This window comes from Ranitomeya imitator, chromosome 2 (genome assembly GCF_032444005.1).
Source record: "Ranitomeya imitator isolate aRanImi1 chromosome 2, aRanImi1.pri, whole genome shotgun sequence".
In the NCBI taxonomy this organism is placed as follows: Eukaryota; Metazoa; Chordata; class Amphibia; order Anura; family Dendrobatidae; genus Ranitomeya; species Ranitomeya imitator.
In genome coordinates, this window is record NC_091283.1 from 131,983,084 (window position 1) to 132,006,847 (window position 23,764).

Here is a 23,764-nt window from a genome sequence, read left to right on the forward strand (position 1 = left end):
TTGTGCCGTACAGCTTGGCTGCCTGTCTGCGGGGGCCGTACAGCGTGGCTGCCTGTCTGCAGGGGCCGTACAGCTTGGCTGCCTGTCTGTGGGGGATGTACAGTGTGGCTGCCTGTCTGCTTGTGCCGTACAGCTTGGCTGCCTGTCTGTGGGGGATGTAAAGTGTGGCTGCCTGTCTGCGGGGGCCGTACAGCGTTGCTGCCTGTGTTGTCATGTTGTTAATAAGGTCAGATGGGTTGTGTATTCAATGAAAATCCTTTCCAAAATACATCCCCCATGGTCCGGCTCTGGGTTACATGACTGACACAATCTAAGAGCTTTACCGGGTTTCTTTTTATCATGAGTACATAGATGTCAAATGAATAAATGTCATCATTACAGGGTTACACCCATCTTTTTAAGTGAGTAAAATCACAAAGTGCTTGTAAAAACAAGGAACTTTCCCATCTGCTTCTTGATGATGGGAAAGTTTGTTTCAGAGCCATTTTTTATTGCATTGTTGATGGCTCGTTGACTAGTGACTCCTAGTCCCAAGCCATCAGGAAGCTGAGGGGGGTGCTCCGAAAAGTTTGTCTGTCAGCCCCTGTAGAATCTACTATATAATTGTCTAAGGGTCACTTCCGTCTCTCTGTCTGTCCTTCTGTCACGGTTATGCATTCGCTGATTGGTTTCGCCAGCTGCCTGTCATGACTGCCGCGACCAATCAGCGACGGGCACAGTCCGGAAGAAAATGGCCGCTCCTTACTCCCCGCAGTCAGTACCTGTCGCCCACATACTCCCCTCCGGTCACCGCTAACACAGGGTTAATGTCGACGGTAACGGACCGCGTTATGCCGCGGGTAACGCACTCCGTTACCGCCGCTATTAACCCTGTGTGTCCCCAACTCTTTACTATTGACGCTGCCTATGTGGCATCAATAGTAAAAACCTGCTATACTAACCCTTCGTAGTCGCTCGCGCCGGCCGCCATCTTCCGTTGCAGGTTCCGGTGGCAAAGATGGTATGGCAGAAGGACCTGCCATGACGTCACGGTCATGTGACCACGACGTCATCACAGGTCCTGCGCTCACACCAACCCTGGGACCGGAAGCTGCCGTGGACTACAAGGGGCCCTCGGAAAGGTGAGTATATGTTTTATTTTTTATTTTTTAACCTGTGACAAACCTGGCTGGGCAATATACAACGTAGCTGGGCAATATACTATGTGACTGGCCAATATACTATGTGGCTCTGTGCTGTATACTACGTGGGCTGGGCAATATACTACGTGGGCTGGGCAATATACTACGTGGGCTGGGCAATATACTACGTGGGCTGGGCAATATACTACGTGGACATGCATATTCTTGAATACCCGATGCGTTAGAATCGGGCCACCATCTGGTGTGTTAATAATCCTGTAAGGGCCTGTGCACACATTGCGTTTTATCATATTTCTTTTTGTCTGGTTTTGTCACAACCTGAAGGGTTTCCGGATTCCAGCAAAGTGAATCCAATCCCCGATGTCTCGTGCACACGTTGCTTATTTTTTTTCCTTGTAGATTTAATTCTGCCACTTGTCAATTCTTTCTGCATTGTTTGCTGCAGATTTCACCCGTAGTAATGAGTGGGGAAAAGGCAACAAAAAGCAGCTTTTATGTTCTGTTTTTCCTGCCAACACCTCAGTAGTTGTAGCACCTGTCAAGACCAGTCAGCCATCACCGGGACCCGGACACGGTGTGTATTTTGCCTGGGGACAGACACTAGCTGTACAGCTAGTCCTTGCTTTGTGCCGTCATGTGGAGGCAGCGCTTCTACACATAGGGGACACAGGGACATGTTCTTCCAACCACTTCTGATCCATGTCTGTGTTGTGTGAGAGGGAGCACAACCCGCCATGGCCATATAATGTACCGTCATAGGTAGCAGACACAACCTCACAGCAGCTGCTGCCGTCATTTATTATCTCACTTATTTGCTTTATAATTGAATCCCCATTGCTCAAACAGCAGCAGCTCCCTGGTAATTGCAGCAGGACGTTCCCCGCAGGGCATGTTGGAGACGAGTGTCACGGCCAATAGTGTGCAGCTACCAAGAAGATTAGATTTTACCCACATTTCTACAAGGAATTGAATGTTCTCATTACTCCAATTATGTTTCTTGGTATTGCACATGGAGCTTGCTTATGTAGTTTTGTCTTTGTTTTTTTTCCTCCTTCTTTTAGGCTAAGGACCTGCTGCGTCTGTGCCCACTGCTGGGTGTATATGGGGCAGCACGGTGGCGCAGTGGATAGCACAGCAGCCTTGCAGCTCTGGAGTCCTGGGTTCAAGCCCCACCAAGGACAACATCTGCAACCCGTGTTTGCGTGGGTTTCCTCCGGGTACTCCGGTTTCCTCCCACATTCCAAAGACATACTGATAGGGAATTTAGATTGTGAGCCCCAACGGGGACAGCGATGATAATGTGTGCAACCTGTAAAGCGCTGCGGAATATGTTAGCGCTATATAAAAATAAAGATTATTATTATTATGACCGACAGTGGCCACAGGCAGGATGGATGCCCAGGCATCTGTCTACCATAAGGACCCGCTGTTAATAAAACAGTATACCGCTTTTATTGCAGTGTGTTTCTGTATAGGTAAGGGATTGTTCTTCTACTAAAGGAAATGTTTGTTTTTTCTAATTTAAATGACCGATCTACTGTGTGTAATAATATTCAGCGGCTCTGATGTGTAGGGAGGACAGGCGGGCCGGAGGGAAGGCAGGTGGGGCTGGTGGGAGGTCAGGTGGGGCCAGCGGGAGGATCAGTGGGAGGGTTGGCGGGAAGGTGGTCGGGGCTGGCAGGAGGGCAGGCGGGACCAGTGGGAGGGTAGGTGGGGCCAGCAGGTGGGAAGGTGGACAGGGCCGGCTGGAGGGCAGACAGGGCTCGTGGGAAAGCAGATGGGGCTGGCGGGAGGGCAGGTGTGGCCGGCGGGAGGGTAGCTGGGGATGGTAGATTGCAAACAATGCAGTCTACACTCGTAAGTATGTAAAAGGAAAATCACAGCTGAAACACTGACTTGAAAAAGTGTTCATACCCTGTGAACTTTTCCATATTTTTTTTCACGTTACACCCACAAATTTTAAATGTATTTTATTGGGATATTATGTGACTTACCAGCACCAAGTAGCAAGTAGTTGTGAACTGTAAAGGGGATGATACCTGGCTTTCTAAATATTTTAAAAATATAAATCTGAAAATTGTGTTGTGCATTTGTGTTCAGCTTCCCCCTGATTCAATACTTTGTAGGACCACCTTTCGCTGGAATTATGGCTGCAAATCTTTTGGAGTCTCTCTCTACCAGCTTTGCACATCTAAAGGCTGAAATGTTTGCCCATTCATCCTCATAAACTTGCCCTAGCTCAGTGACATTGTATGGAGAGTGTCTGTGAACAGCAATTTCCAGGTCTTGCCACAGATTCTCAATGACATTTCTGTCTGGACTGTGACTGGGCCATTCACATACATGAATGTGCTTTGCTCTAAAGCATTCTACTTTAGCTCTGGCAGTATATTTAGGGTCGTTGCTCTGCTGGCAGGGTAACCTATGCACCAGTCTCAAGTATTTTGCAACTTCTAACAGGTTTTCCTCCAGGATTGCCCTGATGAAGAAAAGTATCCTCCTAGCATGATGCTGCCACCACCATGTTTGGCGCTGGGGATAGTGTTTTCAGGGTGCTATGCACTGATAGTTTTGCATTTAGCCCAAAAAGTTCTACTTTGGTGTAATCTGACCAGAGCATGTTCTTCCACATGCTAGCTGTGTCTCCTGCATGGCTTTTTGCAATCTGCAACTGAAACTTCTTATGGCTTGCTTTCCAAGATGCTTCCTTTTTGACACTCTTCCATTAAGGCCAGATTTGTGGACTATACAACTAATAGTTGTCTTGTGGACAGATTCTCCCACCTGAGCCGTGGATCTCTGCAACTCCACCAGAGTGACACTGGGCCTTTTGGTTACTTCTCTAGTTAGTGCTCTTCTTACTTTAGTTTAGGTGGACATCCATGTCTTGGTAGGTATGCAGTTGTCCAATACTCCTTCCATTTTTGGATGATGGATTGAACAGTGCTCCGTGAGATATTCAGAGCTTGGCTATTTTTCATAACCTAATTCTGCTATACTCTTCTCCACAACTTTATGCTTGACCTGTCTGGTGTGTTCCTTGGTTTTCATGATGCTGTTTGATCCCTAATGTTCTCAAACAAACCTCTGAGGTCTTCACAGAGCAGCTGTGGTTATACTGAGAAATAATTACAGGAGGACTCAGTTTACTAATTATGGGACTTCTGGAGGCAATTGGTCACTCAAAATTTTATTTAGGGCTATCCGACTACAGTTGGCTGAATACAAATGCGCATCACAATTTTCAGATTTATATTTTTAAAATATTTACAAAACCAGGTATAATTTCCTTTACACTTCACAAATACTTTATACTTTGTATTGTTATATCGAATAAAATCCCCAAAAAGTACATTTAAGTTGGTGGATGTAATGGGGAAAAATATGGAAAAGTTCATGGGATATGAATACATTGTCAGTGAACTGTACATGCCACCAAATCCATGGACAGCATGTATCAGGCACTGGCTGTATGACCTCTGAAACGCTGAGGCATTTCAGAGAAAAACATACTATGAAAGTCATTAGAGACTGAGACCGTGCTGTAGGTGAGTCAGACAGATGGGTCCCTGGTGCCTTCTCCCCTCCTGTTGCGCTGGATTAACAGATCTGTGCCTACATGCTATCCATAAAATATTATATGGTAGTTATAATTAAGACTGTTTGTAAATTTCTTCATCCTAGATGCAATTAATGTAGTTGTAGTGATGTACGTAGGCTTTAAAGGTAATCTGTCAGCAGATTTTTGCTCTGTCATCGGAGAGCAGCATGAGGTAGGGGCAGACACACTGATTACAGTGATGTATGACTTAGTTTACTGAGTGCAGCAACTGTGATAGTTTACTCTGCTGCAGAGCTCAATTGTTGCATAGCGACAGAGAACTGCTAATCATTGCTAGGTGTGTGGTTGGACTAGGAGGCTCGAGGTCAGTTGTCCTGTAGTCATAATCTCCTACTGATAAAGCATTCATTATATTGAAAGAGCAAAACACAGCCCAGTAAGTGACACATCCACATAATTGGGCTCCCTTCCCCCTACCTCATGCTGCTCTCGGATTACATAGCTAACACCTGGTGAGAGATTCCATTTAAATGATAGAAATTAAAACTCTCATGCAGGTGAATATTTGTCACGGGTTTACCGTGACAAAGAGGGGGCCATAAAACTGCAGCGTCTGATTTCACATACTCCTGCACTAATTAGAAGCACTTCACCATCATATTAAACAGTGCAGGTTTCTGCTAGGAGTGGGAGGAGGGGTTAATTTCAGTTGAGAGCTCTTGGAGCTTTCCTGCTTTGATGGTCTCAACTGTTCAGTGTTGGCCACTTACCTCTGGCAAGCAGGAATTGCCAGTGTTAGTGTCATACTGCCTGGTTCTGGAGTTGGAGGTATTGGTTGTTTGAGAAGGCATTTGGAGAATTGTTCAGAAGACTGTTGCTTGGTGTTTTGTCTTTGTGCATATCCTCATCCTCTCCTATTTGGTTTCTCCTACTCTTACTTCCCAGTGTTCCACTCTGTTCTTTGTGAGTGCATATTTGTGTGATTGGTATTTTTATTTATCCCTGTATGTCTTCCCTTGTTAGTCTGGTTTGTGTATTCCTATACACTTCAACTCCCCACTTCCCTTGGTGGGGGAGGGGACAGATAAGGGCTGATTTAGGAGCTCAGCAAGGCACGTGGCCCTGATTTCTTAATCATCAAAAGTATTCCGAAGAGCAGGGATAGCTTCTGCGCTCATACTTTTAGGGATACGGAATGAGCCCCTAACCCTGGTATATCCTGCAACAGTGCCGTGACAATATTCCTTTTACACCTGACAAAGTTGAGCCATCACTTGGACCTTTACAGTTGTACTTGCCACTGGAATCCACCAGTCCTTTTGAAGTGATGATCTCCCAGCCACCAGTGACTGGTGGTCAAGACTTTATCAGTTTTGGTCTGGTGGATATTTTCGTGGCTTCTTTCTTGCTGTTACAAGCATTTCTACAGTATGGTAACTTTTAAGGGACTCTCTACTCCTTTTTAAAGTGTGGCTATAGTTTTTGCAATGGTACATGGTGCTTCCCTGCAGATTTTTCATGTCAGATGTTATTATTGACATCAATGGGAGCTAGTTAAAAGGAACCTGTCAGAAAAAGTGCTGTGGAATATGTTGGCACTATATAAATTTATTATTAACTTCTACACCCACAAGCCGGTTATATGACTGTGTAGACTATTAAATGATAAGCAAGTTGATTCCTTTATAACTCCAAAACACTGCTCCAGCAGTGAATGGTCACATTTTGAAGTTCTGTATATGTGTCTTGAAGTATATCGGGGCGTGACAGTGCTCTTCAACCTCATGCTGTATTCCCTGCCATGTATCTGAGCCAATGACCGGTTAATCAACCAGAGTAGAGTGGCGCTAGGCAGGGAATACAGCTAAGGAGCTGTAAGTGCATTGTCACGCCCCAATGCACTTCCAGACACCTATACAGAAACATTTCTTGCTAATCAAGCAGCACTTCAAGGTCATAAAAAGAACAGCTTGCTTACTTTTAATGGGCTACACAGTCACATAAATGGTTCATGGGGGTGTATAAGTTACTGACAAGGTCTCTAAAAATCCAAATGCATTAAGCTCACTCTGTGTGAATGGTACATTGGATTTGGCACTTTTTGTCCTTGCTATGGAGACCTATTATTTCACAGTGAGATTAAGCTGAAGATTCCAAACCCAAGAGAAAAAAAAAACCTTAGATAAACTTTGAATGCAAATGCGACAAAACCAGTTCCACTCACTCTTTATTATCCGTATCACTTCCAGACTTTTGGCTGGTGTAGATGTTCCTCTATTTTCTTTGGCTGCCATTTGTCATCTCTGTTTACATTTCAGGTGTCGCTGGAGGGGAAAAATGCTGAAGTTCTTTACGACCCTATGCTTCAGACGTCAGATGCTCTGCAGGAAGCGATTGAGGACATGGGATTTGAGAGTGCACCTGCCATCACAAACCCTCAGCACGTACCTACAGAGAACACCTTTCTCTACACATCTTTGGAGCAATCTGTGGAGAACATCTGCAGTGGACTCCTGAAGCTCAAAGGAGTCCTGGATGCTAAGAGCTCTCCAGACGGAGCAGTCGGTGTGACGTTCATACCCTCAATCATGAATACTGACATTATCATTCAGAAATTTCCAGGACTCCGTCTAGAAGCGATGGGCACAAATAAGAAATCTTCACCTTCTCGAGACAATCAAACTTCAGATGTCTTGGTGAAAATGAAGGTGGAAGGCATGACGTGCCATTCTTGTACCAGTACTATAGAAGGCAAAATCGGGAAACTGAACGGAGTCAAACGCATCAAAGGTAACATGTTCTGTCTGTTAAGTCTACCATAGGGAGTTGGACCGTGGTTGATTGAATAAATGCCATTTGCCTACCATAGTATAGTAGATGACTTATTTTTGTTCCCTCGTCCTGTATATTAACATTTAGACAGAACTTGATCTGGCTCAGCAAATGGGTATAACTTTCAGGTGTTGGTTTGGCAAGCAGTACCAAAAACAAAAATGGTGCTCATGGTAGAGTACATTCATAGAAATTTCAATGAAGACAAAAGTAAGGATCTCACCCTTAAGGGTTGTGTTAGTAGGGGCACAACTCCAATATAGGCATGTAAATAGGTGTCACCAATGCCAATGTCCAAAATCTCTGGTGCCGGCATGCCACCCTGTGAGGAGAGGTGAGTTTCGAAAAAAGGAGGACTGTGGTTAGATATTCAACACGAGTGTAGGAACTGCGGAGCAAAACTGATGTCCCAATAGCCGTAATGTGAACACAACACGTTTCAGGGTACTGAGACTCCATTATCAAGTAACCGAGACCCAATCTTTCAGGTATTGGGGTGTTCCTGACTGTTTCATAAATGTGGTATTGTAAGATCACTTAATGTAATGTCAGAAAAATGAACCAATTGGGATTATTTTTTACTTAAAATACAGACACAAACATTATAGGAAAGGGACAATTACAGAAGTCCTCTAATACTTCACATCATCATGCATTGGGTTTAGTAGGACTCTCTAATAGAGTGGTGGTCTTGATGGGAATGCACTTTAAAAGGTAAGGTAACTTCATTGTTTGGGAACACTGGACATTGATCACCACTATCATGATTTGTTCAGGTCTGTAGGATTTCTTCTCATTAATGTGTAAGTTTTCCATTTTGGCAGTGTCCCTGGACAGTCAAGAAGCTCACATAATCTACCAACCTCACCTTATCACCGCTGACGACATCAGGAGCCAAATAGAAGAAGCTGGCTTTACAGCTTCCATTAAGAACAAACCCCTTCCGAAACTGGGAACCATTGATATTGGACCCTTGACTAATGGCATCAAAGATGTAGCACTGGCCAGACCAAAGTCTCTGAGTGACCTATGCAGAGCGGTATTCCAGGTGGAGGGCATGCACTGTAAATCATGTGTTGTGAACATCGAAAGCAAAATTTCTTCCCATCCGGGGGTGCACAGCATTGAAGTGTCATTAGAAAAGAAATCTGCAGTGATCCATTATAATCCCAATGTCCTAAATTCAGATGTACTGTGTCGGGCTATAGAGTCTTTATCACCAGGCATTTTTAAAGTCCGACTTTCTAATGGTCTGGATTGTGGTACTCCTTCCATCGTCCAGTGTTCGGCAGAGACCAGCAATGGAGAGCAAATATCCCCTAACCGAGCACATCAGGGGACATCATCTAAGGTCACCGTGGTGAGCATTGAAGGGATGACTTGCAATTCTTGTGTGCAATCTATTGAGGGTCTCATCTCTCAGAAGCCAGGGGTAAAAGCCATCAGTGTGTCTCTGGCAAACAAAAATGGGACAGTGGAATATGACCCGGCTGTTACCAACCCTGAGACTATCCGTGCAGCCATCGACGATATGGGATTTGATGCCTCACTAGCTGGTAAGTGTAACTCATATACTGCTGTGGGCCAACCGAATACTGTCACAGGACGATTACCAACAGAAATGTCATATGTACTGTGCCAAAGTTTTTATCCATTAGCAAAATGGAAAGCGAAATCTAAAGTACATGAATATTTGGTGTGACCACCCTTTGCCTTCAAAACAGCATCAAAGTATCGGTTCTTCTGGGTACACTTGTACAAAGTCAGGGATTTTGTAGGATTACTCAGGTTTATGAGTAACCAACGAGAAGTCATCATTTTCATATGTACAGTGAAGGAAATAAGTATTTGATCCCTTGCTGATTTGTGTAAGTTTGACCACTGACAAACACATGAACAGTCTATAATTTTAAGGGTAGGTTAATTTTAACATTGAGAGATAGAATATCAAAAATTAAATCCAAAAAATCACATTGTATAAATTATATACATTTATTAGCATTTTGCAGTGAGAAATACGTATTTGATCCCCTAAAATCAGCAAGGGATCAAATACTTATTTCCTTCACTGTATATTGAAACTGAAGCAGCTGTGTAGGAGGCTTAAAGAGAATCTAATTCATGTTACCCAAACCGTGCTTGGGCAGCAGGAATCGCAGCCTGGCTGAGCCATCTGGGCAAGGTATGTTTTCTCTTTGCAACACTTCAAGTTTTCAGAGAATTTGCTTTAATGATTCAGCTGTGGACCATGTCCACAGGTGAGACTAGTGCTGCTCTAACCCTAGTTGGCCCTTTCCAGCGCTGCTCTAGGTTATCCAATATTGATGAGCGAATGTGCTTGGATATTGTGTTATCGGAGCATGCTCGGGTGCTAACCGAGTGACTTCAGCGTGCTCGAAAAGTACAGTGGGTATTCAGACCCTTTGCTCAGACACTCATATTTAAGAAAGGAGAAAAAGAATCGCAAATAAAGTGCACACACAACCCATATAAAGTGAACACTGCTTTTATTGAGACCAAAAAAGTGCTAACAAAACTTAAAAACGCATGTGAAAAACATACCCACACAACAATAACATCCCCTGTATATGAGGATGTATATCAAGCAGGCTCAAGGAAATAATAATCCCAAAGAAGATGTCAAATGAGTAGTGAGAGTGCATCAATAAGAATAAATATAATGGTAAAGTACACACCCACCATATGCTCAATTGAAGAAACCCCCACAAGCCAGTTGGATAACAATATAATAATAGGCAATGTCGCCACAAAGTGGCTATAAAGGATTGATATGCTTATAAAAAGACAATATTATGTATGGAGAACTGTGGTAATGAACCACTGATAAATACCTAAATGGATAATAATACTAATCCATAACATAAAAAAGGGTACATCACATTGAGCAAATGGTAGATCATGCAAAGTACATAAATAAACAAATAATCATACTCACTACTCACTGGAGGGAGCCTGCTTGTTCCCAACGCGTATCGCTACTCCAGGTAGCTTAGTCAGGGGAAGTGAGGAGGTGTTAGTAACGTCAAGTATATATGGTCGTAAGTGCACTTACGAATAGGCTAATGATTGTCAGCACATGTACCCGGCAACCATTAAGCAGTGGAGCAGCTCCAGCCTATAAGGGTCATAGTATCAGTAGAGAGAGGTGAACAATAAAGATTTGACAAGGTCCAGGATTTACATGGCGCCAGCGTGCGTACCAGCTAACCGGAAATCTGCATACCTCACATCGGGTGTCCTAACGGACCCTGCGCAGACCAAACTGCCACATAAAAAGCTGATGAGCGCCTATTCAGAAAAGCACGCATGCACACCGACGTAGGCCACACACAGTGGAGAAATACAAGAAATAGTACACAACAAAGGCGCATGCGCGGAAAACACCACCGCGTCGGCAAAGGGGTGGACACCCACCCCAGGAAATAAGTCATGCGCACTAGCAAAAATTGCTAAGAAGTAAAGTTCCAAACATCGCTCAATAGCGGTAACAGCAGCGCTTGCGCGATGAAGATTTAATAAAGTCCAGGACTTCCATAGCGCCTGCGTGCATCCGAACTGATTGCGCCCGCATATCTGATTGCGCCCGCATACTCCCCTCCAGTCACCGCTCACACAACGTTATGCCGCGGGTAATGCACTCCGTAACCGCTGCTATTAACCCTGCGTGTCCCCAACTTTTTACTATTGATGCTGCCTATGCGGCATCAATAGTAAAAAGATCTAATGTTAAAAATAATAAAAAAAACAATAAATCTGCTATTCTCACCCTCCGTCGTCCGACGATGCGCTCGCGTTTGCCGCCATCTTCCGTTCCCGGCGAAGCATTGCGAAATTACCCTGAAGACTAAGCGGTCTTGCGAGACCGCTAAGTCATCTGGGTAATTTCGCAATACATCCTGGGAACGGAAGATGGCGGCAGCCGCACGCATATCGCCGGAGCTTCGGTGGATCCCAGGGGGTGAGTATATAACTATTTTTTATTTTAATAATTTTTTGAACAGGAATATGGTGCCCACACTGCTGTATACTACGTGGGCTGTGTTAGATACTGCATGGCTGCTATATACTACATAGGCAGTGTGATATACTATGTGAGCTGTGTTATGTACTGCGTGGTCTGTGCTATATATTACGTGGCCACTGTTATATACTGCGTGGGCAGTGTTATATACTACGTGGCTGCTATATACTGCGTGGGCTGTGCTATATATTACGTGGCCAGTGTTATATATACTGCGTGGCCTGTGTTATATACTACGTCGCCTGTGTTATATACTGTGTGGCTGCTATATACTGCGTGGGCTGTGTTATATAGTACGTGGCTGTGTTATATACTGCGTGGCCACTGTTATATATTGCGTGGCCTGTATTAACGCATCGGGTATTCTACAATATGTATGTACATAGCAGCCACATAGTATATAGCACAGGCCACGTAGTATTTGCCTTCTATATACTACATGGCTCCTATATACTACATGGCCTGTGCTATATACCATGTGGCTGCTATATACATACATAAATACATATTCTAGAATACCCGATGCGTTAGAATCGGGCCACCATCTAGTATGTGTATATATATCGGTGGCCTGTTTCTAACGCATTGGGTATTCTAGAATATGTATTCTTATGGGTAAGATTAGTGCTAGCGGCATTTTCCCAACCAGATCAGAAGAAATGGTTTGTTTGGCCAAAAGTTCTACCGTTTATTCGGTCATTAACCCCTTTGTTGTATCTGTTGTCCAAAACAGAGACTAGACATGAGTTCATGGTGTGATTTTATGTTTCACCTGCTGCTAAGAATTATTATCAGAGGTCTGTGGCGGCACAGAATCAGTGGGGTAAATAACGTTGTGTGAATGGCGCCTCGCTATCTGAGGTTATATGTCACGCTTCTAAGGAGGCGGCCAATATAAAGCCACAAGGTACATCACCCAACATGAGACTGAATCCACCCATTGATCGGATGACGTCCATGTTCTTTCCGTTTTTCATAGACTGTTTGAAAGAAAAAGCATGAGAAAACTCCATTATTTTATTTTGGTTTTTTTTTTCATTTGTTTTTTTCCCATCTGAGAAAAATTCTGATCAAAAACACTCATAAAACTCAGCTTTTTCCCATACTAGAAAATCTCTGACATCTGAATGAGGCCTTATACTATTCAACACAGGAAGAGAAAAAATAAAAATGTCATATTAGCACAGGAAAAGTAATTGCATTTGGTTGTAATTACAGCCGGGTAGGTAAAGTATGAGAAGGACATCCGAGTTGTGTTTTATTTTACTGGAGAAGGAGACATCAGACATCAGACTTCTCCTTCCATGTCGGCCGTCTTTGAACTATACGTCTGATTCAGACGTATAGTTCAAAGACGGCCGACATGGAAGGAGAAGCCGAGGCGTCTGGGTGTGGGGGATTATTCCCTGCCGCAGACATGTTCTCCTTTCAGTGTTGCTTGTATTACAATCCTCATGTAACTGCAGTCATTTACCATTAACTTTAATAATGTTTTAAAGGAAAGAAAGTGATTCATGTTGTGTCTGATGCCAATCCAGAGATGTTCTTCAGCGTCCGTACACATGTCACATGGCCATTAATGGAGTATGCAGAAGGCACAAAATTGGGTTACAGAGCTAGACTGTTAATATGTGTTTTGGGGTTTGGTGAGGGTCCCTACTCGTTCCCCTCAGGTTAGCAGAATATGATGCTCATTAGTTTGTTACACAATTTTATTATCAATATATATATTTTGTTTAAGTCTCTTTTATATATTTTTTCTTTCCATCTTTTGTTTTCTACCTGCACATTAGCTGTGTTATCTGATGTTTCTCTGGAACCTGCTCCGAAACCTCAGCGAAATTCCTTCCACCCAAAAGAAGGCTTCAGCAAAGAATCTCCGGAGCCCCGCAATCAGGAAACCAGAACAACCAACAAGTGTTTCATTCAGGTCTCCGGTATGACGTGCGCTTCCTGCGTGGCCAACATAGAAAGGAATCTCCGCAGGGAGGATGGTCAGTTCCCCTGATATACCTTACATGTCTTGTACCCTGAGTGCTGGCTGGTTGGGCTGCTTGGGCCAACTAACTAGCAATGACTGGTATAGTATTTTCTGTAGACTCAGTTGGCACAGTATTAATGGGCTTTATAATGTATATGTGGTAAAGTACAGCTCGGTGCGATTGGTGGATGCAGAATAATGGTTATTCTTTAATAAACTATATCTGTTATGTGAGTTTGATTCCTCCTCTGTGTTCCTTGCTATAAATTCCAGGGCTCATATTCTCACCTTTCCCACGCTTTTATGTCCACACAAGACACTAAATCACTTTTCTGTGTATTACCGACGCGAACAAATGAGCGTGCGTAATACCAGAGAGAGTTTCCTTTAATGTGCAAATTAGCTTTCCTTCAGGAGGTGAGCTAAGTTGTATACCTTTCCCAAGGAGCAGACCAGTAAGACCCCCTACACCAGTTGGATGTCCACAAGAACAGCCAGTGTCTTCCAGGAGTCTCTAGATCCTTCCTTCCTGGCTGCAGTTTTCTTCAGATTGTACACCACGTGGCTTAGAGAACCATCTGGTCAGATGACCCCAACTCCAAGGTTCACAGCCATGGTCCCAGTAGTTTGAGAGCCCAAGGTGCAGACGTGCCCTAGTAGTGGTGACCCTGGGGTGACTGAACTCACTGGGTAGTGACGACACATTTGTATGCAGTTCTCTCACTCTTTTAAGCGTGTGCCTCTACTCATGGCTCTTTTGGCTCTGATGGGTATGCTCTAAATTTCCCGGCAGGAAGTCCAATATGGGTTACACTGAAAAAAGTCCCTATTTTGTGTTACCCTGTGAGTCATGGTCAGAAGGACTTTTTGGGGTGCGGTTCCCTCCTGAACAATCTTTGGGGAGTGTATGGCCATCAGGAGCTGATGAAGGGAGCCAGAATAGACCGAATTCTCATTTCCACTGGTGTGGCAGCCAAGGTGGATGCTTGGGGCAAGATGATCTCCCCTAACATCTTCAGATCCCTGACCCTCACTGTGGCCTTCTGGTTAGAGGCAAACAGAGAGATAATGGAGATCCCTCTCATTTTGGAGTGGGCTACAGTAGATCACATCTGTGTGTGGCACTACTCATGTTTTTCTTCACATTTAGCTAGAAGAACACTATCTTGGACCATTATTAAAAATATGTGGAGGTTTTGTGCTGTTTGATAATGTAATTAGTCAACCACAAACTTCATTATGTTTTGTCCTATTTTAGGTATAAATTCTGTTTTAGTAGCTTTAATGGCCGGCAAAGCTGAAGTGAGGTATAACCCAATGATCATACAGCCATCGGGCATTGCCGAGCTCATCCAAGAATTGGGCTTTGAGGCAACTGTACTAGATGACTCTGATGAAGGAGATGGTGTCCTGGAGTTGGTGGTAAGCTCACTGTGTAGATTTGTTGTGCCATGGCGCCTGCAGAAGGGTTTTTTTTTTTTTTTTTTTTGCAGTATGTGCATATATTCATTATGCAAACTTGGGGGCAGGTCAGTGAGGGATCAGTGACCTGTCAGCTGTCTGCATTATGAATATATAAGCAGAGCACCACATGAAGACCCCCTCCCACAGGCCACCCCAGGACACGAGCATGTCATTAGCTAAAACTGAAAATAAAGGTTACACAAAAGCCACAAGATGGATTTCATTTACCAAGGAACCATTGTAATCAGTATAACGGCGCCGACCTGACACTGTAGGTTACTGTGCACAATCCTGCTGACCGGTTCCCTTTAAAGGGAATCTGTCATGTAAAAAAAAACCCCGCTATTAATCTGCAGATTAATAGTGTTCTGAAGCTCTGCGGCTTCTCGCTGAGAGCCCCGTTACTAGGAGGAAATGCACTTTATTCCTCTTGGCAGTCTCTGGCTTTCATTCATAGAGGCGCGGCCTCAGTTATCACCTTGTACGTAGTGAGTGATGTCTGTAATGACGCCCCTTCACTGATTGACAGTCGCTATCAACTGCTGAGCTGGCTGTCTGTCAGTGCTAGGGAGTGGTTACTGCCATTGCTCAACATGTACTGGGCGGTGACTGAAGCTATGCCAGCTGTTCCTCTATGACTGAAAGTCCGATGCTGCTGAGAGAAAGAAAGTTAATTTCTTCCCGGAATCAGGGCTTTCAGTGCAGCAGCCGTATAGCTTCAGAGTGCTATTAACATGCAGATTAACCACCCATTTGCAAGTTATTACCGTTTTTTAACATGACAGGTCCCCTTTAAATATTAGTTGATTTAACACGGTTTAGAAATCCACTAAGAATTAAAATCCTATATGTTTTTATCTCAAAAGAGATAGGAGTGCTAAGAGACCTTTATAAATGTGCCCCTGCTATGTACTGTTATATTTGTATGACCAACCATTCGGATAAGCATGTATACAGATGACCTAGCAGGAGCTCGCAATTGCTTCTTTATGAGGTAACTAGTGATGAGCGAATATACTCGTTACTCGAGATTTCTTGAGCACGCTCGGGTGTCCTCCGAGTATTTTATTTTTTTTTACTGCTCGGAGATTTAGTTTTTCTTGCCACAGCCTAGCAACCAGGCAATCCCCACATGTACTTAATCTGGCTAACAGATGTAAATCATTCAGCTGCGGCAAGAAAAACTAAATCTCCGATCACTAAAAAATACTCGGAGGACACCCGAGCGTGCTCGAGAAATCTCGAGTAACGAATATATTCGCTTATCACTAGAGGTAACACATTTTTCTACCTGTTTTATCACAGTAGTGCGTGTTTCTGCCGCATCTCCAGCACTCTGAAGACATTTGAAGACACAAAAGAGCATAGTAGAACCAAAAATACTCAGTTTCAAAAAGTCACAGTAATCCGCAAGTGCTAGTAAAAGATGTAAAAAACAGGGTATTTGGTTGATACGTTTTTTTGCTAAAAATGTGTGCTTAGCTGCTCCACCAATCGCCAAGGTATACCCATATCAGAGCAGTCCTAACTGATGTATGCAATCTCTATCTGATGTATTTAAAAACCTGATCATCTGTATAGTACCTGTGTGAACAGGGTTCAGAGAGGAAAAGTCCATGTGGACATGCTGAGTGGAACAGCTTTTGTGCAGATAGCCCAAGAGGAGTGGTGGGTAACTCCCTAGTCTTGTAAACACAAGAGAACAATTATGGAAACAGGAACACATGGGCTACTTGCACAGTGAACAAGTCTGTAGGGACATGTTCACACACCACCAACAAACTTGAAGACCCAATAGAGCATAGTAGAACCAAAAACACTCAGTTTCAAAAAATCACAGTAATCCGCAAGTGCTAGTAAAAGATGTTAAAAACGGTATTTGGTTGATACGTTTTTTGCAAAACATGTATGCTAAGCTGCTCCACCAATTGTCAAGGTATACCCATATCAGAGCAGTCCTAACTGATGTATGCTCTGAGTATATTATAAGATAAGTCAAGTCGGTGACATAGGAGTTCCAGCAGCCACTGAATTCCTATGTCACTAATATGATTTAAGATGTCCTCAGAGACTTGGCAACGCAGTAGCAACACTCGCTCCTGTGATAAAATAGGCAGGGAATTGTGTTTCCTCAGAAAGCATCCGCTGTGAGCACCTGCTCTTTCTTCTGTTTACTCACTTATCATAAGTGATTTTATGCTTCCTCCTCTGGCCAGAAGCTTTGGCAAGTTCCACCCTTGAACTAGACCAGGCCTGCATGGTAGGACCCAGCAAATAAAACTGTACGTAGCAGGAGCACATTTATGAGACTAGCGCGGCACAGGAACATTTAGTCTAGCACATCCAATTGTGGAATTTTATTATTATTATTCAAAGATCTATTTATTAAAACATACTTTTATTCTTGAGACAACCCCTTTATTTTTTGTTGCCTTTGTTAAATCACAGATAACCTGTTTATCAGGGGTTTTCTTCTTCCATGATCACCCATTGCCTGCACAGTCATAACCATGGGAGAGCATCCACTGAAACTGTACATGGTTTTCTGTGGCTCTGAGACCCTTCACTGCATAGATGGGGTACATTTCGGGGTGTTCTGGAATGGAGAAGTCCCCTTCATTAATTATAGATGTTCTAATATAGCTCATATCTGAGGTCCAGATAGAGGGGGGTTTGGGATACTACTGGTTCAGTGTAGTTTGTTGTTGTGTTTTCTGCATTTTTCAGTTTTTTATTGTCTTACAGGTTAGAGGGATGACGTGTGCCTCCTGTGTTCATAAGATCGAGTCCTGCTTGATGAAAACTAAAGGGGTACAATACAGCTCCGTTGCCCTTTCAACAAATAAAGCTCATATTAAATATGATCCTGAAATTATAGGACCGAGAGACCTCATGAAGATTATTCATGTAAGTGATGATCCTTACTCTATACAGCCTCTATGTCGGGTGTAGCGATGTGCATCACTATCTTTTATTAGTTTATACATTATTTAGCTTGTAATTAATCATTTTTTTCTTGTTTTCCAGGATTTAGGATTCAGTACCTCCTTAGTTAAAAAAGACAGATCTGCAAGTCATCTGGATCACAGGACTGAAATCCGGAGGTATGAATAATTTCAAGTATTATTTTTATTAATCGGCGTATTCCCGTCTAATAGCGACTGCATCCACTTTATAAGAAAACGGCATGTCAATTTATTTTTTCATTATTTTCTTTATCCATGTAGATTTCATATCTTTTTTCAGCATTTTGAACATTTCATAATATGGTTGATATTTAGTTGATGTGATATTTGACTATGAAATATTCAAAATGTAGAATGTATGGCTATGTAATACACATGGAAAATTAATAATGAAAAGATAACGTGCCGTTTTCTGACACAGTGGATTCATTTCAGTATAAAGAGACATCTGCATTACAGCAATTCAAAGGTGGGACACAATGAACTTTTATTAGGTCAGTTTGTTTATTATTAGTGATGAGCGATCGTGCTGGGATAAGGTGTTATCTGAGCATGCTCGTGTGCTAACCGAGTGACTTCTGTGTGCTCGAATAATATGTTTGAGTCTCCGCGGCTGCATGTCTCGTGACTGTTCGACAGCCACAACACACGTAGGGATTACATAACAGCCACTGGGAGTGGAACATATTTTTCGTGCACGCCAAAGACACTCGGTTAGCCCCCGAGCATGCTCAGATTAACACCTTATCCCAGCATGCTCGCTCATCTCTATATATTATATATTAATAGTGATTGCATGCCTTTTAAGTTGTGCAGAGCAGCCTCCTAAATGGCTTGAGATCTTTCCCAGCAAATATTCCATCACTTTGAAAGTTGAGTAAAGTAAAAATAATTGGAAAAGAATAATAAAAGCTCTTGATGCCCTCCCTTAGATTCCGTGTAGTCCTGTCCTCCATTTATACAGTAATCGGTGTTACTTTCAGATAGGAGATCTGAAAGCATCGCAGAAAAAAAGTCCTATCTACCAATACCTGGTCCCAATACTAATGCAGTACAGGATGCTAATCCAAGGATCTCCGAAGCACTATAGAGATGCTAATAAATATCCAATCTTTATTCCAAAATATATAAAACAGAGCAGTGAGGTAACTGTATTTTAGGTTGAGAAAGGCCATTTGGCCTGTGATGTTTTGTATACTTTGGAATGAAGATTGGATTTTATAAGGATCTCTATAGTGCTTTGGATATCTTTGGATTTGCTGCTGTTTTTGGACCTGGTGGGGGCCATGCTGAAAAGCACATACTCCTCAATGGTCCATCAGAATTCTATACTACAGTGTCTCCAGACTTGTCCCTGATCGAGTACATCTGGGGCATCATTGGTCAGCAGTTACAAAGGCAGCAGCAGCAGAGGATCTTGATGATTTGCCCAAGTGAATTCGGTGTGGTAGAACATTCCTCAGACAACCATTTAATAACCTCACTGATAACAGCAAAGTGTTGTAAGTGCGGGGATTTCTGCACGTGTTTCTCATAATCGATACTGAATAAATCGAAATCTTTTGAAAATATTGTTTCCATTTATTTCATAATTTGGCTATCAATAATGTCTCTCCATCCTGTGATTCCCGTAACTCCACAACTTTCCTTCTTGGTGTTACAATTTCAAGGCTGAGGAGTGAATTAGAAAATTTCAAGCCTCTTAATGTTCCTAAGACCATGGACAGGGATTTCTCGGAAGACAACAGTGCGAAGAGCCGTCTCTTTCACAGCGGGGATGGTGGAATACAGCCGCCTCAAAAAATAGTTTCCATGGGGTCAAGCCAAGTGCTACAAGGAAGACTTACTCACCCATATCCACCATTCCCAGTCAGGTTTTAATTTAATTTCTGAACAGCTCTGATAAAGTAAAATCTGAATTGTGCAGAACCGGGTGTTGGTCTGCAGGGTGACCGGCCTTCACATCTGATACCATGATGTTTGCTCCTTGTATAAAGGTTATGTCTTCAGTATTTTTTTTATATATATAAAGATTGCACATTCTGAATTATTGTCTTGGCTAGTACCTTATATATAACCTAAAAAGTTTCCTTCCCTTTGTATCGACGATTCTATTGCTGTAACCCATGATGTGATCTGACGTTTCCCTTCACAGGTGGAAACAATCGTTTCTGATCAGTTTGATCTTTTGCATTCCTGTAATGGGGTTAATGATCTATATGATGTTCATGGACGACCATCACACGATGCTTCACCACCACAACGTCACAATGGACGATATAACAACGTATCACCCCACCATGGTCCTGGAGTATCAGATCATGCCGGGGTTGTCCATCATGAACCTGCTGTCCTTCCTGCTGTGTGTCCCCGTCCAGGTAAATCACCTTAGAGGAACCACTTGTGATGAACACAAATGTCATTTCCAAGTTTATGTAAGAAGTCCCAATCATTTCTCTTTATATCACTGGAAAATCCTTAGTTGTCAGTCCTACGTAAGTGCACGCATGGCATAGACACTGACCATTCTGCTGTTGGAAAGAAGGGGCCAGCCACGTTCTGATCGGTCTCTTATACTACTATGTAGGAACTATAATATTAGTCAAAAATTGGCCCAAAGATAACAATAAGGTTGTGTAGGGAGAATCTTCCATCAGCCCCTTTTAGGTTGGGTGGAAAACCCATGTCCAACATGGAGAACCATTTTGCTATTGATATAGAATGATGAGGGACATTTTTTTCGTTGACGCCTCTTATGATTGTACGTTGCATCATTCATTCTACGTATTCTTTATGAGCTACTTTTAGTAACCTGTTGTCCATGTTTCAGTTTTTAGGTGGATGGTACTTCTACATTCAAGCATACAAAGCCTTGAAGCATAAGACTGCTAACATGGATGTACTTATAGTGTTAGCCACCTCCATTGCCTTTATTTATTCACTGGTTATCCTTCTGGTTGCAATGTTTGAAAAAGCCAAAGTAAACCCCATTACCTTTTTTGACACCCCACCGATGCTGTTCGTCTTCATTGCATTGGGCCGGTGGCTGGAACATGTTGCAAAGGTAAGCGGTAATTTACTTTATGACAGTAGCGGGAGGGTTAAAGAAAGGATATAGAGGTCATCAAAGGATCTACGGGGCATTTAGAAGGAACTCCTACATCCAGGATCTGACTTGGGAGCTTTTTTTCTGAGTTGTCTACATTCCTTTATGCAAAATACAGGGGGTCCAACAAATGATCGTACATCACATATCGTGTCATTATTGAATATTCCTTTTTTCATGGAATTGATGACGGAAAATATATTTTTTCCATGTCCGATTCCCACTGTTTGTATTGATGCATTGTCCATGTGTCTACACATCGTGTGACTGTGACAGTAGTTGGAGGCGGCAGTGACATTTTCTCAGTAGTGACGTCTACCGCTGATCTCCAGGATTATTTTAGGGTCGACTGGATGGCATAACAGGATTTTTGGTTGCTTACCGTAAAATCTGTTTCTCAGAGCCTTTATTGGGGGACACGGGAGCCATGGGGGTATATGCTGCTGCCACTAGGAGGCTGACACTATGCAAATAAAAAAAGTTAGCTCCTCCTCTGCAGTGTACACCCCACCGACAGGAAGTAGGATATTCAGTTAGTCAGTAGGAGAAGCAACATGTAAAAGAGAAGGAAAACTTTAACAATATAACACAATAAACAGAGCTGTTCAACTTGGGAGGGAGCTGTGTCCCCCAATGAAGGCTCTGAGAAACAGATTTTACGGTAAGCAACCAAAACTCCTGTTTTCTCTATCGCTTCATTGGGGGGCACAAGAACCATGGGATGTCCCAAAGCAGTCCATGAGGAGGGAACAGCAGTCAACTCCAATTACGTCGGAGAAACTCACCACAGTCGCTGGCAAGGTTCTTCTACCTAAGCCAGCATACGCTGAAGCCAGGCATGGACTCTTGGAAAGGAATTTGTTGTGAACATGTGGAGGACCGATCATCGCTCTGTAGAGGTGCAGGGCGAAGGTCCTATGTGTACCGCCAGGAGGTGTGCACGGCCCGGGTAGAGTGCGCTTTAAACTCAGCAGAAGGTGCTCTGCTCTCACCTGCTAAACCTAAAAATTGCTGAGGGGCATGGCCTAGCGAGCAATGTGAGAAGACGTGCGGCTGAGCTCTCCTGCCGCAATCTCCCTAAACATTGGTACCTGAGGCGCCGCCGAACGCTGAATTCACTCTTAAGAGTGTGCAGGGACCCGGGGAGCAGCAGTGAGCAGTGTGCGGTCAGGTGGAGAGGAGTCCTGCATGAGAATGATGCACAGGAGACAGAAGGAGCCGGCAGCGTCTGGAAGCTCTCAGGCCCAAGATGACGCCGAGACTGCAGAGGAGGCGGCAAGGGCGAGCGCGGCATATCTAAGGAAGATGGAGGTGATCGATCGGCTGGAACGCTTTGCAAGGTCAGAGGTGGCTGCTAATGAGCTGTCAGCGGCTGAAGGTGAGAAACCTGAAACAACATATGTCCCTGGGGAACAACAAGAAGGAGGGGGCCAGTCGCAGAGCAGTGGGGAGGAACAGAGATCCCCTGATGTGGATGCACGTGCTGACCACCTTGAACAGCCAGACACACTAGACATAGCAGAGCCGACACTCAAAGATATATTCTCTGTGGTGATGTACAAACAAGTCTGCCCTTGCAGCTCTGAACAGTCGTGTGGATGAATTAAAGGGAGAGATGGGTGCGATTAATGCTGCAGTGCGCAAAGTTGAACAGAGAGTGGAGGTGGTGGAAGAACGTGTGGGGAGCGCTGAAGACCAGGTTAATGAACTGTTGAAGAGGGAAAAAAAGTATGTGCAGCGTATAGCTGAACTGCAATATAAAACTGATGATCTTGAGAACCGCTCCCGTAGGAGTAACCTGAGGATTGTGGGGGTGCCAGAAAAAGCGGAAGGAAATAACCCCACTGAGTACACTGAGTCATGGCTGAAAAACACTGTAGGAGGGGATGGTCTCACTAAAATGTTTTCCGTTGAAAGGGCCCATTGTGTGCCCACCAGACCCCTGCCCCCAGGATCAGCCCCAAGAGTCATCTTGGCTAAAGTTCTGAATTATCGGTACCGGGATACCCTGCTGAGGAAAGCCAGGAACTGTGCGGATCTAACCATAGATGGCAATCGCATCTCCATCTACCCAGATTATTCTGCAGCCGTCCAAAAGCTCCGAATGACGTTTGGAGAAGTCAAAAGGCGACTACGAGACTTGGATTTGCACTATTCAATGATTTACCCAGCTAAGCTGAGAGTCGCTGCCTTGGATCGGGTGCACTTTTTTCAGAATCCAGAGGAGGCGACACACTGGCTGGATTCTACCACCAAAAATATCAGAGCGGAACGGTCCCGCTGAAGCAAACTCTGAGTGAAGTGGAAAGAGTGATTACCTGTTATTCAGTTTGAATTTGATAAGTTAATGGTCATCTCTGAGATGACATAATGTTATGCTGGTATATGTGGGTTGTGTTCGGCGGCGCAACGGACATTGCAGTTTGATAAATGTGGACGGGAGAGTGGTTGGAGCATTGAGCTTGTATTGTTAGGCTGTAAAAACGCCCTCTTAGATCTCAAATAGAGAGGGAGAGTGAATTCTTATCAGCTTAAAAGTTGTGGGAGCCAATCAATCTTTTGGGAGGGGGATGGAAGGGAAGGTTGGGAGTTATTTCAGTTGGAAGGTTGGGAAGGTGGGGGGGCAGGAGGGAAGGGCAAGGGGGGGAGGGGACCGAGACCTCCTTTCT

At 43.7% G+C, this 23,764-nt stretch overlaps 1 protein-coding gene across 1 annotated transcript in view; it reads left to right on the forward strand.

Moving 5' to 3' along the window:
• The window catches only part of ATP7A (ATPase copper transporting alpha), an 81,556-nt gene that overhangs the window by 27,682 nt on the left and 30,110 nt on the right, over nt 1-23,764 (forward strand). The window contains exons 3-10 of the mRNA XM_069747244.1: nt 7,023-7,494; nt 8,361-9,092; nt 13,372-13,572; nt 14,818-14,981; nt 17,769-17,930; nt 18,051-18,127; nt 20,145-20,367; nt 20,820-21,053. Coding sequence (XP_069603345.1) covers nt 7,023-7,494; nt 8,361-9,092; nt 13,372-13,572; nt 14,818-14,981; nt 17,769-17,930; nt 18,051-18,127; nt 20,145-20,367; nt 20,820-21,053 — 2,265 coding nt within the window. The remainder of the gene's footprint in view (nt 1-7,022; nt 7,495-8,360; nt 9,093-13,371; nt 13,573-14,817; nt 14,982-17,768; nt 17,931-18,050; nt 18,128-20,144; nt 20,368-20,819; nt 21,054-23,764) is intronic.